At 40.2% G+C, this 18971-nt stretch overlaps 1 protein-coding gene across 1 annotated transcript in view; it reads left to right on the forward strand.

Moving 5' to 3' along the window:
* Positions 1-18586, forward strand: part of OBI1 (ORC ubiquitin ligase 1) — a 49934-nt gene extending 31348 nt beyond the window's left edge. The window contains exon 6 of the mRNA XM_022576977.3: positions 12070-18586. Within this exon, the coding sequence (XP_022432685.1) occupies positions 12070-13585 (1516 nt within the window). The 3' untranslated portion in view covers positions 13586-18586. The remainder of the gene's footprint in view (positions 1-12069) is intronic.
* Positions 18587-18971: the final 385 nt, after the last annotated feature.

The raw sequence follows: 18971 nt of genomic DNA on the forward strand, positions 1-18971 counted from the left end.
AAAAAGAAAGGAAATTGAGTTATTTATAGTGAGGTGGATGGACCTAGAGACTGTCATACAGAGTAAGTCAGAAAGAGAAAAACAAATACCGTATGCTAACACATATATGTAGTATGCTAACACATATATATATATATAGGAATATAAAAAAAATGCTTCTGAAGAACCTAGGGGCAGGACAGGAATAAAGACACAGACGTAGAGAATGGACTTGAGGACACAGGGAGGGGGAAGGGTAAGCTGGGACGAAGTGAGAGAGTGGCATGGACATATATACACTACCAAATATAAAACAGATAGCTAGTGGGAAGCAGCCGCATAGCACAGGGAGGTCAGCTCGGTGCTTTGTGACCACCTAGAGGGGTGGGATGAGGAGGGTGGGAGGGAGACGCAAGAGGGAGGGGATATGGGGATATATGTATATGTACAGCTGATTCACTTTGTTTCACAGCAGAAACTAACACACCACTGTAGAGCAATTATACTCCAATAAAGATGTTAAAAATAAAAAAGTCAGGAAGTAGAAGGTGCGGAAGCGAGGGGCTGCTTCCGTCCTCCCACCCTTCTCTTTAATGTTTAACAGTGGCTTTATGAGGTGAATGCTTGAAAGTATTCAACATTAAATTCAATGTACTTCACATTAATGTTTGCAAATACATCGTTAGCAATTCTTAAATATTTCAAATCAACTAACTTGAAGTGCAGAAGGCTTGTTCTCAAATAACTCTTCTGAGGTGACATGAAAACTGAAAGCAGCCTATGACTTGAGTCCAGCCTTGCTGTCTATGTCCTTCACTTGCAAAACCCCAGCACCTGAGAGGCACCTGATAAATACTTGCTGAATAACTAAATAAGTAGATAAATAACATTCGATAAATTACTTGACCTGTTGGGGCCATTGCTTTCTTTATATAAAATGTGGATAATGTACTGCTTTGAGGATTAAAGGAAATAATTGTATGTCCTTGGCACAGCATGTAACACAAAGAACTGGTAGAGGTTTGTGTCTAAATAACTGTATCCATTATCCATCCCACACAAAAGATTGTTTGTCCTCTTGCTTTGTTCCTATGCTCCTTCATGGCTTTACTACTGGTCCGGTTGCCTAAGATAAAAACTCCAGGGCTTCCCTGGTGGCGCAGTGGTTGAGAGTCCGCCTGCCGATGCAGGGGACATGGGTTCGTGCCCCGGTCCGGGAAGATCCCACATGCTGTGGAGCGGCTGGGCCCGTGAGCCATGGCCCCTGAGCCTGCGCGTCCGGAGCCTGTGCTCCGCAACTGGAGAGGCCACAACAGTGAGAGGCCCGCGTACCGCAAACAAACAAACAAACAAAAAACTCCAGTCTTCCTATGTTTCTCCACCCCTTGTCCTCACTCCACACCTAACTGTTCAGTATATTCTATCCTACCTATTAAATGCCTTGGTAATGCATCTTCTTCTTGTTCCCACTAGTTTAGATCCACATGATTTCGTGCTTAGCCGATTTTAACAACCTTCCGACTGATTGCTCTTCTTTTCTTCTCTCAACCCTGGAGCATCTGCTTTATTGTTGCCTGAATTCTAAAATATAACTTTGATCATCTCACTGCCTTGCTTAATAACCTTTGGTGATTTCCCATTGCTCACAAATTGAAGCCCAAATTTCTTAGTATAGTACGGGAGCCGCTTTCCCAATATGATTTCAGCTTAGCCTTCTTAGCACCTCTCCAACCTTCTTCTTCTTATACTCTGCTGTGGCCATGCTGAATTTCTCCCTGGGCTGAGATTTGCCATGTTATGACATGTACCTTAGCTCATGTCTTTTCCTTTGCCTTCCCTGGTCCTCTCCATTAGCCTCTCTGTTTTTATTCTGCCTTGTTAATCCCTACCCATCCTTTGAGATCGAGCCCAGTTGTCAGTTTATCTATGAGACCCTCCGAGATTTCCAAGATGATTCTTTCATCATACTGTTTTAAGGATTACATCGTATACTGACCAGCTCTGACTGTCATGCTCAGTTAATTTGCCAGCTCCTTGGAACTAATACATTTTTTTTTTTGGCCACACCACACGGCTTGCAGGATCTTATTTCCCCAACCAGGGATCAAACCCATGCCTCCTGTGATGGAAGCGCAGAGTTCTAACCACTGGACTGCCAGGGAATACCCAAGACATATTTTTCTTTTTTTTTTATGAACTCAGTGTGTATCTGTATAAAGTGTGAGTGTTTGTGTGTGTGTGTGTGTGTGTGTGTGTGTGTGTGTGTATTTTTCCTCTGGAACATGGCAGAAGGAAGGAGTCCTTACACTCTAATACTTTATACTGCTGCTTGGAGGGAACTGACCAGGGAATTAAGATCTTGAGCTTTCTTGAAGCTTAAGGTATATAGGGCTTAAGAGGGCAGAAAGTCAGAGATTCCTGGCATTCTCCAAATGAGGAGAGTAGAGGGATTTCCTGAAGTTTTCCAAAATTGTACTAGAGATTGAGAGATAGAAAGAGGAAAAGAGGAGGTAGTGTCAGGGCTTGCCTGGCTCCAGGACGATGTTTCTGGTCTGAGTCACTTGAACCAGGTTTTCCTGCCCTTACCTGTCTCCATGCTGACAGTGAGCTGTGCCCCTTCCTGGTTCACAGGTCTGCTCTTCCTAAACTGTGTCTCAAGATGTGCCAGTACTACACCTGGCTTCCTCAGCAGCATCTCTGCTCTTGCTAGCCTTGGCTGTTCTCTCTTCTTGACCTTTTCTGGCCTTTTTTGTTTCTCACGATTCTGCTCTGACAAATGCCATGATTCCTGGTATTTGACCCCAGCCTGATCCGTTGACTGATTCTGCTGTGCCCTTTGGTTTTCCCGGAAGGGGAACTTGTAGACTGTCAGGGGAGCCTGATGATACCCTGGGGCCAGACTGTGACAGCTGGGTGTGCTCAGGCCCCTCAGCTGCCTGAGGGGCCCTTCTCTGGCTACTCAGCTAATTGGGGGTGGACATTTACTGCAGTTTTCTGTCAACTTGCCTTTATTATATTGATAAGATATTTTAGGAGCCTGTAGTGCATGCTAATGACTAAGCGGTAAGGTTGTCAGAAAGATTATGAACTGCGTGAGAACAAGGATAATGTCTTCTACTCCTTTTGTTTTCCTTCCTCATCACCTCTCAGCATGCCTTAGTCCTCAATAACTATCATCTGAGCAATAATTACAGAGTGGCTGCATCACAGTTTTTTGTTTTATTTTGTTTCATGTTGTTCTTCATGCTGAGAGAGAGAGATTGATTTAACTATAGTGAAAAATGTATAGATACTATTAGTTCAGAGATTTTTAAGTATGCTTTTTTTCACCCAACAACAGTTGCATTCTTTTATACTATTGAGATTTTATTGTTGTTGTTAAGGTTAGTATATTTTGGGAAAAGATATAAATCCTTTATTCCTCTGAGAACTGTAAAAAGATATGAAATAGCATGTCTCGAGGTTCTCTCCTTCCATGAAAGATTAGGATCGCCATTTATGTCATGTCAACTTTGAGGCTGATCTTTTAGGGCAGAAAATTAGGGCATTTCTGCATGGAATTGAAATGAGATATATTTAACAAATAGAATGGAATTTATTCCACAGTAAAAAGAGTAGTCCATCTTCAGGCAGTGAATGTAGATGTGGTTTAGCCCTTTTTAGAGACTTACCACAAAAAAGAACCTGTTCCTCTTCAATTTACATATGCTGCCCAGCACTTGGGTGTTTTCTATTAGGAATTTCTAGGTATTGCAGCAAGAACTTTCACCACAATTTTTAAATACAAATGCATGGTTAGTTCAATAAAATAAACACACACAATAAACCTTTCTTTAAAATTGTGTTAATAATACGAGCTTTTTTTTTTGGCTGCGTTGAGTCTTTGTTGCTGCATGCGGGCTTTCTCTAGTTGTGAGCGGGAGCTACTCTTCGTTGCGGTGCACAGGCTTCTCATTGCTGTAGCTTCTCTTGTTGTGGAGCACGGGCTCTAGGCGTGCAGTCTTCAGTAGTTGCAGCATGCGGGCTCAGTAGTTGTGGCACGCGGGCCCTAGAGTGCACAGACTTCAGTAGTTGTGGCGTGTGGGCTCAGTAGTTGTGATGAATGGGCTTAGTTGCTCCGTGGCATGTGGGATCTTCCCAGGCCAGGAATCAAACCCGTGTCCCCTTCATTGGCAGGTGGATTCTTAACCAGTGTGCCACCAGGGAAGTTCCTGAGCTATTATTTTTAAACTCTGTTCTCCATTTGAAAGCTTGCCAATCAGACTCTACCTTATTTTTTTGCGGTACGCGGGCCTCTCACTGTTGTGGCCTCTCCCGTTGCGGAGCACAGGCTCCGGACGCGCAGGCTCGGCGGCCATGGCTCACAGGCCCAGCCGCTCCACAGCATGTGGGATCTTCCTGGACCGGGGCACGAACCCATGTCCCCTGCATCGGCAGGCGGACTCTCAACCACTGCGCCACCAGGGAAGCCCTACCTTAATTTTTAAACAGGACTTTTGGGAGGTGGAGGAAGAAGGAATGGCTGCAAGGGCCTTAATTCTTTGTCTAGTTCCACTGTCCATGTGACCTTTGTCTTTAGGGGGAAATTGTGGCTTTTTTTTATTCTTCCAAATATTGGAGCACTTTCTGTTTTGTGATAAATATAACAATATAAGATGAAATATAACATAGCTTGTGTTTTTTATTCCTATTAGAACCCTAGATAAGTAAGTACCTATGTGATATTTAGGTCCTAAAATTATACATTTAAAATTTTGCTCATTTCACATTGGTACCTTTGTTTCCATGTAGTTGTAGATGCCTGCTGATTGTGCATGAGGTAGACAAGAAGATAATATATGCTTTTTACACATAGCACAATTAAAGATGGAGCTTCCAGTTTATGGTTCTGGTTCAGATTTAGTATTCATATCTCTGGTTAAAATAGTCATGCTTTTTGGGTTGGCATTTGCCAGGTTGATCTGTCTGTGCTGTAGTTTCCTGCAAGGCCATTTTAATAAATGATCTTTGGAAGTTTGAAAATACTCTTGAACTTATATCTAGAACATAATAGGTGTTTGATAAATATTTATTGGCTTTGTGCATACATATCTGAATGTATTTCTACATCTTGTTATTTCCTCTCCATATTTCTAATAGCAAATGTATGTATTAATAAATAGTACAACAATTTTAGTCCCTTGACCATATATACAGACTTGGCACTCAGTAGACATGCTTGCGTTTTATACTATGTCATAGTATAAATAGGTGCTGACATTATTTAAGAAAGGATCTCATGTTCAAGCATCTCATATGGCTTCATACATGGTGTTTGGACTCAGACAGACTTGGCTTCTTGCCGCTTCCTTTCTGCATAACCTGGAAAAAGAGACAACCTTTTTAAGCATCTCATTTCTCATCTTTAAAATAAGAATAATAGATCTTGCTTCATAAAGTTAACATGACAATTAAATTAGGTAAGTTAATATATATCAAGCATATAGCAATGTCCTTGACACAAGTAAACTTTCAGTGAATTGTGGCTGCTGCTGTTATTGTCACCAGCGTTGTCGTTAGTAGTCACTTAGAGCATTGTGGAAGATTTGTCTGTTACATTTAATTTTGGTAATTTCCATCCCCAGAGTTCACTTGCCTTTATTTATTTATTCGGATGTTGGGCCAGGGAATAGAAACATTATCTTGAGTCTTCAGGAGGGAAGAGGTTTTTCCTGTTCTCTTTTGGTATGCCTCATGTTGTTTAATATGTTTTTGTGGACTCAACTAGTGTGACAGGGATTGGCCATAGACAGTACTTTTATGATTAACAGATTCTCTAGGAATGTAACATTTTCATAAGTGTTTCATTTTAAACAGAGAAAACTCTCTTGAAGAAACACTGGCAAGTCATCAGGTTCAGCAGTGGATGAAAATGTATAGGGCACTTTCCAAAGCTTCTCTAGTAGTTTAAAGACAGAACGCTCTACCCCATCCTCCTGATACATACACAGGGATGAGGGTAGATATGAGTAATGCACAGACAGCTCATTGGGAGCAGGTGAGAGAAAGGCCCCCACCACCAAGTACAGTTTTGAGCTGCCGACAGTGCCGGTCCTCCCTGTGTTCTTTCCCTGGAGTACGCCTCCTCCGCATCCTGTACACACATGTGTACAGCAGAGCACAGCACTGGACCTACCCCTTTCCTTCCCAGCCCCGCCCAAACTCAGATCCTAAAGAGCTCATATCACAGACTACTCACTGAAGTTCTGTGTAATTAAAAAGAGGCATTTGCAAACTTAAGGAATCTTTAACCCATATATTATGCTGTAGGAGAAAATACTTAGGAAGGGGAAAGGAACAGTAGAAAATCTTTTCCCCTAAAACTTTTATCTCTCTTCCATGTTTTAAGAAGATACTTTCCTAGTATCTCCATAAGTCAGGGAATGAGAAGATATGCAACTGCAGCTATATAGCCAGGCAACTCTGCAATAAAATTTACTGTATGCCTGGGTCATTCTTTTCTTAGATAAATGTAACAGTTCTTTCAAAAACAATTGTTGAGGCTCACTCAAGTTTACTTGGTTTTCCCACATACCAAGCATTACTTTAGTACAGGTAATCCTCACTTTGCATGGTTGTATAGAATCATAAAAATGACCATTCAACCTAAAACCATGCAAAGCAATCTCAGTAATCAGAGAAAAATCAAATTGTTCTATAAACTTTAATAATTTTTATCAAAACATTAAATCTCTTACTGTCAGTTATAAATGTATATGAAGATGAAAAAATAGTAAAACTGATACTTATTTAGTACATTAATATTTTTATAGTACAATTTAAAACATTAGAAACATTGAGAATTGAAATGTTTTATTTCTTTATAAAAAACTTACGGAGAATAATTTGAATAGTGCTTGCCTTCTTAGCGTATAGCTTATGATATGAAGGCAGCAACTTTTCTGACGCTTCAACAACTATTCCTAAGTTTGCATCAGCTTTACATTTAATCCTTTTGTGCTTTCAGTATTGTGAAATAGCTCCATGTTGCTTTAATGTGAAGTTGTTTGCCAGCCTGTCACTTCCTCTAGACATCTTTATTCTTTTCATCACAGCCACTTCTTTCATTTATGTCAACAAGTTAGCCTTTCCCAAGTTCCTCTGGCTTACCTAGGATCTCTCAAATAGTGACAGTTTCAACATTCCCACAGTCAGCTATTCTTCTCTACACTTACATTTGATTCTAACTTTACTACTGGCATTAATCACTTTTCCATTTCTTTGCCAAACCTCATCTTTGTTGCCTAGTGCTGTCTTTTGATTATCCATTTTTGTAAATGTCATGTGACAGCACAACTATATGTTTTATTGTCTGTGTATGAAGTGAATAACAGGTGCACAGTCACTTTCAGACTTTGAGAGAAGTGACCTGATTGGTCACTGTTCACGATGCACGGTCTGTTGTTTATATAGTGTTTTGTGAACTGAAAAGCTGGCAGTGAAGTTTTACTTTATGCAGCTACTCACAGTTAATATAATGTGGTAAATTTGAACCATGTTGTTCAGTGACTGGTGGTATTTAACTAAACTGTGGTAACTGAAATTTGTGCATATCGAAACCATCAAGGACCTCGATATTGAAGACCTATCAGGCTGGATCACAAAAGCTGGTCCATATCCAAAGATTGCTTTCACTTTGTTTCACTCTTACCTCAGGTAGTAAGTAAGAAGAATATATAAAATCAAAGGTACATGGAAGGCAGAGGGGCTCACTTCCCCAGAACCCCTCTTGTTCCTCAAGAAGATGTTTCTGAAGTTCAGTGTCTCAGCAACCCACTGGGCTTTGCTGCATTAATCCCTTTTGTTGGGGCTGCCATTGAGAACTAGAGGGGCAAAGTAAATTACTCAAGTTTCACAGCTAGTTAATGGCTGCATAGCACTAGAGGTTAATTCTTTTGACACTTGGTTCTGGCATTTATTCTTTTATCACATTGGCTTTCTTCTGACACCCTTCAAACACGTCCTGTTCCTCCTGTGTGATGAGCTATGAGAAAATGTGGTCTTGAGAACTTTTCATTATTAGAGATGCCCTTACTCTAGTTATAATACCTCAGAGGTCAAACCAATAGGACTTTTCATTTCTCTTACTTCTAGTAGGGACAGGACCAGTCTTGTACTTATGTAGCTTTTTGAACAGGGGAGCTCTCAGCCAGAACGTGTACATCAGTTAACGTTGCAAGATGAAGAATCCTTTAAGCTTCTCCTTAGATTTTAGCAAAACACACTTCTGATATCAGATGCAGCCCCCAAACTGCTTTATGTTTTCTCTGACATAATGAAGCCCTTGGCCATCACTGCTGCTTTGAAAATCAAAGCCTTCTGGTCTCTAATGGAATGTTTATAAAAATACTCCATTTTGAAATTTGCGCAGGCAAAGGAAGTATGGTAAATGATATTAGAAATCCCTCTGGCTTGCCTTCTTAATGTTATGTAGTCTGGAAATATCTGGAATTAGTGTGAATAAGAGAGTATTAATACCCAAAGTTAAATAAGCTCTTATCCTCATTGTTTTCATCCATGGAAGTATAGCATCAGGTGTGCATCTCTAATTGTTATTTCTATATGATCAAGTAAATTGTCTCTTGCCAAATTTAATATTGGTATCTAGGGTAAGCTAAAAATATGTCAGAAGTCTCATCTGTTTGCATTCTCTTGCTAAGGTGAAAGTGGAAAGTGTTTTTGGATGGAGTAGAGTGTAGAACAGCAAGCCTGTACAATAAAAAGAACTATACTGTGTATGTATGTCATTCTCTGTTGCTTTCTCTGGTGTCAATGAAAAAAAGAAAATAAGCAGTCAAACGTATGAAACATTTAGTTTAGTAATATAGTGACTCATAATGCTTACGTGTGAAAGAGACCCAAGGACCTTTGGATTATCCTGTGATGTTGGCTCTGTCTTGATGTAAGGCATTGATGTATCTTAAAGTAAGAAAATAACATCTATTCAAAACATATTTAATGAGCAACTACTGTGTACTGTGAATTGTTCTAGGGAGCTAGCCATAATTCCTGCTTTCCTGGAGCTTATACTCTAATGGTGAAGAGAGAGACAGAAAACAGATAAGCTACATGGACTGATAAATAAATTGATCAGTTCATTGGGTTTCACTATATATTTCTTTTAGTTTGCCCACCAGCACAGTTCCCTTATTAGAATGGTAAAAAGGTCTGAATATTTGAAGTGTTATAGACTTGCAGAGTATTGAAATAGAACTTAGGGGAATTGAGGGCATTGACCTTTTAGAAAACAGCCGGCTCCATCAGTGACTCCTCCTTGCTTGTCCCTCTCATATGTGCTTAGTTGCTGGCCTTTGTTGTTAGTTCTCATGGCACTTCAGCTTTCTCTCTGAAGTAATACAAAAAATATACTTAGGCTATCATTTTGAATTCAGCTCAGAACATTTGTTAACTAACTTCTTTTAAAAACATAATAATAAAAAAATTAGGGGCAAATATAGCATCATAAAATGACATTATGTCTGAAATTCCAGACTAAAATCTAGAATAAGAAGCTGCTAATATTTGGGGAAACATTCCTTATTTGTCACTACTTCTTATGTAGGCCTTTGAGTTCCCAAGGACATCCTTTGGTAACAGCTGACTTACTATCTAGTAACATTATTTGCTTTTAAACCATTTGATTTTATTTTTCATCTGAGGATAGTTTTATTATAAAAATTGCACTTAAGAAAAAGCAAATTTTGTCTTGGCAAGCAAATTTAAGGCTGTCACTTTTGCTGTTTGCATTAAATAAACATGCTACATAGTTTTTCCATTTAAAAATATGTGGGTTGTTTGATTATGCCAGAGTAGTTACAGTCAAGAACCCACAAATATTTATTTTTTACTTTTCTTAACTTTTTGACCACACTGCACAGTATGTGGGGTCTTAGTTCCCTGACCAGGGACTGAACCCGAACCCCCTGCATTGGAAGTGGGGAGTCTTAACCACTGGACAGCCAGGGAAGTCCCAAGAACTCACAGATATTTTTGCTGAATGAACTTAAAGATCTTTGTCCACCTTTTAAAATTCTCTTGCAGAAACTACCACTCTGTCAAATACTACATTTACAAAACAAAACATTTTTCTTTGGTGAAAAAGGAAAAACTCCCATCGTTCATTTAACCAAATACTCATAGTAGTAAACTTTGTCTTTAAAACAAGGAGGCTTGTGGGCTTCCCTGGTGGCGCAGTGGTTGAGAGTCCGCCTGCCGACGCATGGGACACGGGTTTGTGCCCCGGTCCGCGAAGATCCCACATGCCGCGGAGCGGCTGGGCCTGTGAGCCATGGCCGCTGAGCCTGCGCGTCCGGAGCCTGTGCTCCGCCACGGGAGAGGCCACAACAGTGAGAGGCCTGTGTACCGCAGAAAAAAAAACAACAAAAAAAACCAAGGAGGCTTGTTACTGAAGTTGCTTTTGTTTTTGTTATACCTCTGGTGTTTGCTTTGATTTTTAGAGGTTGATGGGAGTGTGCTCTTTCTGGGAGATCAGTTAATTGCAGTGAGTAGGTCAGTATTTGGCAACATGTCTTTTAAGGTCCTTTCTAACCCTGAGATTTTATGAATCTATATTTACCTTTGTCCCTGCTTTTTTCCCTTAGTGACAAGAGCAGGGATCATGTAGGGGAGGAGCTGGAGAGTGAACTGGGCTACAGTTTAGGAGGAGGTGATGGGTGTTGAATGAGAGTCATACAACATATAGTTGTTGACACAAAGAGGTACAGTTACTGTTGGCTTCTTCTCCGTTTTAATTTTTTAATACTTAGTACATTTTCTTAATTGTAATTATTCTTTTGTAATTAGGGAAAAAAGAAAGAAAAAGATAAACCCATAGATTAAAACAATTTGTAGAAGTCACCTTCTCAAGTACCTTGCTCAAAACAGACAATCCCTGAATTCTTCAAGATGGGCCTATATTTACGTCATCAAAAAGATGATTAAGAAAAAGCTTTTTAAAAGAACTTTTGTGGAGAGAAGTTATTTTTCATGGGGTTAGAATGTAAGACTTATGTTTACTGACTCATAAGAAGCAGTTTCCTGAAAGATGAAATTTCCTTTGGTAGTCAGATCAGATAGAATTTAAGATAGATACTTTATGTCCCTTGAAGCTGGGACAGTCTTATTGATCCTTTTATCGTCAGCTCCAAATATACCATGAGCCATACTAGGTGCTCAAAACTTGTTTTCTTAGCTGAACCCCAGTACCCATTCTTAAGGGAATAGTGGAAACAAGGTAATCCCAAGTGAGAGGAGTGATTTTTTTGTTGTGTTCTTTTTCATTTATTCTTCAAAATGTTCCTTTTCAGAAAATGTGAAAATGTTTTTATGTGTAATACATTGGAAGCACAAGCATTGACTTTGTACCTCAAAGTTGGAAGAAATGAAATTGATGTCCCACACAGTCGTGAAATGCCAAAAATAAGTAGAGCTGAAATGAATTAAAGCCCAGTATTCAGAAAGGCCAAGTAAAAACCTCAGATCAAGGGTAGCTATAATTGAAAGGATCCAAATAAGTATTTAAACCCACTCCTGCTGGAACTGCTAAGATTTCTGAATTTCAAATTGGCATTTTATGTTTGACAAGGTGACATTGTATAAGGAATGTATTGTAAAACAGTGCTGTACTATAGGAAAATGATTGAATGTAAATATTTCAAGATGTGGACCACTGTTCAAATGTTATCATAAATCTTTGTCATTGTTTTAGGATATAACTCTTCATGCATATATGAGCTGAATTGATAGTGCCAGCTCTTAGGAGGGAAATTATCAGTGAGTTTCTGCCTCACTGCTACTACTAGTATGATTTGACCACAGAAGTATCCTATTAGGCCTTTGCCATTATTATCATATGCTTATTAGTACATAAATGGGGAAACCCTCTTTTGAAGGTACTACATCTGTCATTGCTCTTATCCTGTTCATTGAGTGGTCTGAAGTGTCACTGTTATGTGAAATTAGAATGGGTGGAGACAATTTGCACTCTTAAACTTCGAAAAGGAAAGAAAAAATCTTGAACTATAAGGTTAACGATCCTTCCATTCTTTGTAGGTTTGGAAGGTTTACAGTAGCTGCTCTTCAGTCCAAAGTAGAACAGTATGAACGTGAAACCAATCGCCTCAAGAAAGCCCTGGAACGAAGTGATAAATATATAGAGGAACTAGAATCTCAAATTACACAGCTAAAAAATTCAAGTGATGAGAAGGAAGCTATGAATTCCATTTGCCAGAGAGCACTTTCTACAGATGGCAAGGGGAGCAAAGGCACTGAGGAGGATATGGCATCCAAGAATCAAGGTGATGGTGCCAGAAAGCAGCTTGGCTCATCAACCTTGAATTCACACCTGGCAAAACCTTCTAGCAGTTCTGTCAGACAGGAAAGCACCAGCAAAACAGAACCAAATTGTTCTAAGAACAAAGACTTATATCACAAACGGGTGGAAATAATGTTAGATGTGACAGATACAAGTATGGATACTTATTTGGAAAGAGAATGGGGTAATAAGCCAAGTGATTGTGTATCCTACAAAGATGAAGAACTCTATGATCTTCCAGCTCCCTGTACTCCTTTGTCCCTTAGTTGCCTTCAGCTCAATACGCCAGAAAATAGAGAGAGCTCTGTGGTCAAAGCGGGAGGTTCCAGAAAGCACTCAAACCATCTCAGAAAACTGGTGTTTGATGATTTTTGTGATTCTCCGAATGTTTGTAATAAAGATTCTTCAGAAGATGATAGAAGTGAAAGTGAGAAGAAATCAGAATGTTTTACTTCCCCAAAGACAGGGTTTTGGGATTGTTGTTCCACGAGCTATGACCCCAGCTTGGATTTTGAAAGCTCAGAAGAGAACACGATAGCAAATTGTGTTGGAGAAATTTCTTCAAAATTGAGTGAGAAATCAGGCTCATGTTTATCCAAGAGATTGAATTCTCTCCGCTCCTTTGAAATGAATCGGACAAGAACATCCAGCGAAGCATCAATGGATGCGGCTTACCTTGACAAAATCTCGGAGTTGGATTCAATGATGTCAGAGTCAGACAACAGCAAGAGCCCTTGTAATAACGGTTTTAAGTCATTGGATTTGGATGGCTTAGCAAAGTCATCTCAAGGCAGTGAATTCCTTGAGGAACCAGATAAGCTGGAAGAAAGAACTAAACCAAACCTTTCTAAAGGTTCTCTAACTACTGATCAGTTAGAAAATGGAAATGAATGGAAACCCAATTCTTTTTTTCTCCTCTCTCCATCTGACCAGGAAATGAATGAAGATTTTTCACTCCATCCCAGTTCTAACCCAGGAACCAATGAAATCAAACCCCCAAGCTGTTTGTTTCAGACTGAGTTTTCCCAGAATGTTTTGTTAAGCAGTTCACACAGGCTATTTGAAGATCAAAGGTTTGGGTCATCTTTGTTTAAGATGTCCTCAGAGATGCATGGTCTTCATAACCACCTTCAGTCTCCCTGGTCTGCTTCCTTTGTGCCCGAAAAGAGGAATAAAAATGTGAATCAATCAACAAAAAGAAAAATCCAGAGCAGCCTTTCCAATGCCAGCCCATCAAAAGCAACTAAAAGTTGACTAATTAGAAAGGTGTCATTTATGTTTTTGTCCTGAGAGGAATATAAGATTTCAAAGTTAGTTTTTTCCCCTCATAAAAGCTCTATACCATTTTGAATTGATAATCTTTCGTCAGGTGTCAAGTCAGAATGGTGGATTAGCCTGTACCCAGGATACTTTTGTTCACTTTGAAGAGTTTTAGTATTTTTCATTTTCATTTGGGGATCTTTTTGACCAGAAAAGGTAGGGTGAGAGTTTCTTTTTAATGAATATTATACGTATCTGGTTTGGGTATATTTTGTTTTCTTGAGTCTTGATTTAACTATTGAGGTACAATGGCCTATTAGTAAGCCTCAGTTATCTTCAGAACTTGGAATTTTTAAATAAAACTTTCGGTGTTGTCCACATACTGCTCATAAGACACTTGAGTTTCTTTAAAGCTTTTCCTAGGGTGGAAATTATTTTGCCTGCCCCTTTTTATTTATGTTTAGTGATAGCCTAACTTTTTTTCAAGGCCATGATGGAGAAATAGCACTCGAACCTTAGTCCAATACTCATCTACTTTTTTTTTTAAGTTTTATGTATATGTTTGCATTTTTAACATTGGGTTCTGTCCAGTTTTTGTGAAAATGTGTTGCTAGTATGAAAGAATACATTTTCTATATGAAAATACTTGTTTTATGTCAGGTAGCTTTCATTCACTCATCTTTTTGTGTGTGTTGAAAATCAGAAATTGAGCCTACTTTAGCAAGAAGTCATGGAACAGTTGTGTTTGGAAGAGCCTAAACATGGTAGCTTCATCGTTTCAGATATACAGGTACAGGAGCACTCATTGCCAAGTTCTTGATCCACTTATGTCCCAGGGGAACTTTCTTTGGAGTGGTAAAGTTCTTGTTTGCATGTTGCTGTTCTTCATGGAAACTGTATGCATGGTAGCATTCTTGCTTGCACTGTTTTCCTTACTTAAGAAAAAGAAGTTTCAGTTGGCTGAAAGATTATCTGTTATGTAGGCCCCAAAAAACTTTTTCATGAAGAGTGTAAAGGGGGTGAGAATAGGTGAGCTAAGCACAATTTTTAATTTAGATTCTGAAAAGGTATATTATTTTAAACATGTTTGGTATGCCCATATAGGCCTTTAAAAATGGTTTGTATGTTAATGACTTGTTTATCTAATGTGCACTGAACATTTTACATTAATACTGTACTGTTTTACAGTAATACTGCATGCTTTTCTATGTGAATTGAATAAAGGATGTCAGAAGCACTGTAATCCTTGATGTTGGCTCATGTTGAATTAGCCTATAAAGACCAGTAAAACTTACCATTTTTTATTGATCTTTTAATATAGGGGTTGGTGGACCATGGCCTGTGGTCCAAATTCTGGCCTGTACCTGTTTTTGTAAAAGGCCTGTAAACCAAAAATGGTTTATAGATTTTTAATGGCTTTTAAAAATCCAAAGAATATTTCACAACACAGGAAAATGATATGAAATTCAAATTTCAGTGCTTTTAAATAAAGTCTTATTAGAACACGGCTGCACTTACTTGTTTACATTTTATCTAGGACTGCTTTTGCACTGAAACGGCAGAGTTGAATAGTCTTAACAGAGACCATATGGCCCACAAAGCCTAAAATATTTACTGTTTGGCCTTTTACAGAAAAATTTGCTGACCTCTGTTATAAGAGACTCAGGATTCAACAAAACCATAAAAGTATAAAAAGTCACTTTTATGATTTGGAGGATCATGACCTCTACTTTTAGAAGTAATAAGAGCCTCCTCCCCCCAAAACGGCTTAATATAAAGCATAATTTTTGTTCTATCATATTTTTTCCAATAAGTATTTATGTATTACTTTGTCTTTCTGATAATGTTTAAGCTAATGGATACTCTCAGAGATATTGCAGTTTAAATATCTTTGACAATGTGGATATGCATTTGAAATTCTATTAAATGTAGAAATCTAACATATTTCTGAATAGAGTAAATTTGGGGGTAAACCTCACTCTAAGTTTGTCTGTAACTCTTTTTTTTTAACCATGAGTGTGTTAGGTTTTAATACAAACTGACACTGTGCCATGGAAATGCAGAGTGTGTAACCTGATTTACTAGTGCCTAACCGGGTGAGGGTGTCTCTATTGGGTTAGAGTATTTCCTAGCTGCTTCAGAAACACTGCTCCATTCTCTCCAAAACAATATTTCATATATTATATTAAATTAAAAAAAACTGCCATTCCTCAGTTGAAGGAAATAATCTGTGCAGGATCTGATTTTAATGACACATTCTCATTTGTACTCCTAATCTCTTTACCATAATCTGAAATGTCATGACAAATATGGTGGTCTCATTTTAAAATATATCTATTATATATACACACCCTAAAGCAAGACAAATACTTTTTTTTGAAACCAAGTACTTTGCTAACCTGTATCTCATGTAATCTTCTTTTCAAACTCTGTGAGCCAAGAATTAATTTTCCCCAGTTTACAAATAAGTGAGTTGAGAATTAGTTGTCACACAGCTAGAATGGGATTAGAACCCTGTCTCGGAGCTGGGCCTCTGACTCCAGACCTTGTACTCTTCCTCCCTCATGCATGGGATGCATGGGAGTTCACATTTATAGGCCAAAGGATGAATGGGTTTGAAGTTTCCAAGGATTCTTTTTAAAGTAGTATTTTGGAAGTATTAGCATGTTTCTTTTCAAGTAGCATTTAATTCCTGACTGCGTCCTCAATCTGAGTCTACTACTAAGTGGAAGCTCAGTGATGGGAGTCGTGTGTGTGCCACTTTTAAGTTTATAAAGATTCACATTAACTCTGACATTTAGATGAATTTCAAAATAGCACTAAGGCTATGTTAGAAAAAGATGTGCTAGTGATAAAGGGAAAAGACACATCAGTTCATGTCTTTATAAAAACAGTATCTTTTGACTGCTCATCTTTTTAAAATGCTATGGCTAAGAGAATGTGACATGATGTTAGATATTATTTTGACATGACCTTTAGTGTTTATCTTTTAATTTTTAAAATCTTCATCCCATCCAAAGTGACAAGTCTTTTTCCTGTTCTGATGGATCAACTGAGACTTAAACTGAAAATGTCAGACTTGAAGATATGTAGTCCCTTAATTTCAAATCTGCTCTGTTTTCTTATAAGTTCGTTTGTATTTACTCTGGTTTGAAACCTCTGAAGGTACCACTGAACAAGGGAAGAGCTTCAGTCTTGATTCTTAAGATGTTTCAGGAACCTGTTTCTATATACTTGAGTGGTTTTCAATTCAAAGTGTAATACATGCACTAGACTTTTTCCCCCCTCACTTTTGTACCTGTGAATGATATTTGTAGAGAACAGTTTAGTTTCATGGAGTGTGGCCTATCTAGAAGGGTTTCCCAAGGCCTCATAAGAAGGTCTTTCATTCCTATTCGTGGGAGTCCTACAACAGTCTTTGCCTATCATGATGTAACCCGATCCTTTTAATAATACTTGGCAGAGAGAAAACCTTTTAAGCAGTGATCTCAGAGTGCATAGCGAACATTTATTGCTTAATTCTCGGAACCCCACTCTGAGGGAGGAAGCTGCAGCTTTCTTTTAAGAGCCCATCTGAAGCTTAGGCTTGGATGATCTTCAGTTTGACATGACAGAGGCAGCCTAGAATAAGTTCGATTGAAGCTCCATTTCTTGAATCAAGGTAGATTTCTAGGTCTGCTGTGTCTTAACAGGGAGCAGACCCCCTCTAATAAATGTTAGTTGCATTAACCAAATGTGTAGAAGTGTGCGCCTAGTGTGACATATAATTTGGGGCTGTGAACATCCAGTACCGTAGGGCAAAGATTTGACTTAGGCATTTACTGAGACTTTCTGTGAGGAAGGAGGACCTAGTTCTGGACCATTTTAATTCTTATAACACTGGTGAGTAGAAAAGTGTGTGTATTGGGTATAGCATGGAGCAGAAAGGAAACCAGGCTGCTTCACGGAAGTGCTATTTGTATTGGGTCTTTAGGCATGAATAAGAGTTTGATGCGGAAGAGGACATCTCTTCTGCGCCTGTGTCCGCTCTCCTGCAAGGGGTTGCCTATTCATCAGATGTCTCAGAAGAGGTGCTGAAGGAACCATTCCCTAACATCAGGGCTCCTGATTGAAAAGGTTTCCCGATTGCCCCAGCCTGAGCTGGCAAGTTTGGCTTTGGTCCGCCTCCTCTCTTGAGCATCCCCTGAGACTCTAGGCTCAGCCTCGCCGCCAGGACCGGCGGCCTGCTGGCGAGACTGTGATTCCCAGAAGGCTAGAAGGCTCAGGAGGTGGCAGGGCTGGCCCATCATCTGTCCATTAAGCCGAGGCTTGGCGCTCCGAGGACCGGAAGGCGCGACCTCGCTTCCCTCACTGGGTCGTCTTTGTGCTGGGGGTGGGGAGGTGAGGTCTGGTCCGCCTGCCTCGGCTACGATCCCGCATTCCTTCCTCTGATTCCGGCGAACCCCTCCTTCCCGGATTCTCGAAGCCAGTGCCGCTCCCCCTTCTCCCGAGAGGACGGATCTGCCGGTGCCCCTCTGGTCGGAGTTTCCCGGGCTCTTGAGGGCGCTCTCAGCTGCTCTCTCCAGGGCCCCGCCCAAAGAAAGGGCCAGCTCTGCGGTTTCCTTTCGTTTTATTACTACTTGCGAAACCTGGCGATTAAGACGCGAAACCAACAAAGAGTTTTCTTTCCACCTTAACCTTGCACACAATCCTTTAACAAATTAATTAATCCTAATGAATTAACACTTCATTTATTTAAACGCACTACAGTCCATGAATTAAATTTTCATGCAGTGATTAAAGGCTGTTAAAATATGCATGATTTCGTTAAAATTTTATAATAAATCAGGGCAATGTGTTACATGACAAGGCAACTATTTCCCAGTGCCTCGCAAGGGGCTTTGATTTGTGCAGGCGGCGGGGAGGAGGGGCGGCTGGCGGCGGCGCCTGCGAGCTTCGGAGCCGGGCGACAGGACCCAGCTCCGCACTTCGGCGTGTGGACTCGAGGCTTCGCGCTTTCCTCGGGGCGTCTGGACCCTCCTGGGGATCCCGCTCCTGCAGGCCGAGACGAGTCTGCGGAGGGCGACGGGCGCTCGCCTCTCGGTTCCCGGAACTGCGGTCGCGGGGGCCTGGGGGTCCTCTGCGGTCCTTGTGCGCCAGCGGAGCTGCCTCCCCCCAACGCGCGCGTGTGGCCGGGTGGGAGCGGCGGGCCCGCGGCTCTCCGGGGAGAGGAAGGCGACACAACTTCCATCTCGTCGCGTGGGGTCAGGGGCGGGCGTGTCTGTTGTAGAGTTGGTTTGTTCGTTGTTGTTCGTAACCAGGAGACCTCGAAGCCCCTTCTCTGACCAGCGCGTTCTCCCTTTCTGGAAGGGGCCTGTGCGGGGCGGGAGCAGCTCTGCTT

The sequence above is a fragment of the Delphinapterus leucas genome, chromosome 18 (genome assembly GCF_059928025.1).
Source record: "Delphinapterus leucas isolate spDelLeu-1000000601 "Yukka" chromosome 18, BTC_Dleu_Yukka2, whole genome shotgun sequence".
Classification (NCBI taxonomy): Eukaryota; Metazoa; Chordata; class Mammalia; order Artiodactyla; family Monodontidae; genus Delphinapterus; species Delphinapterus leucas.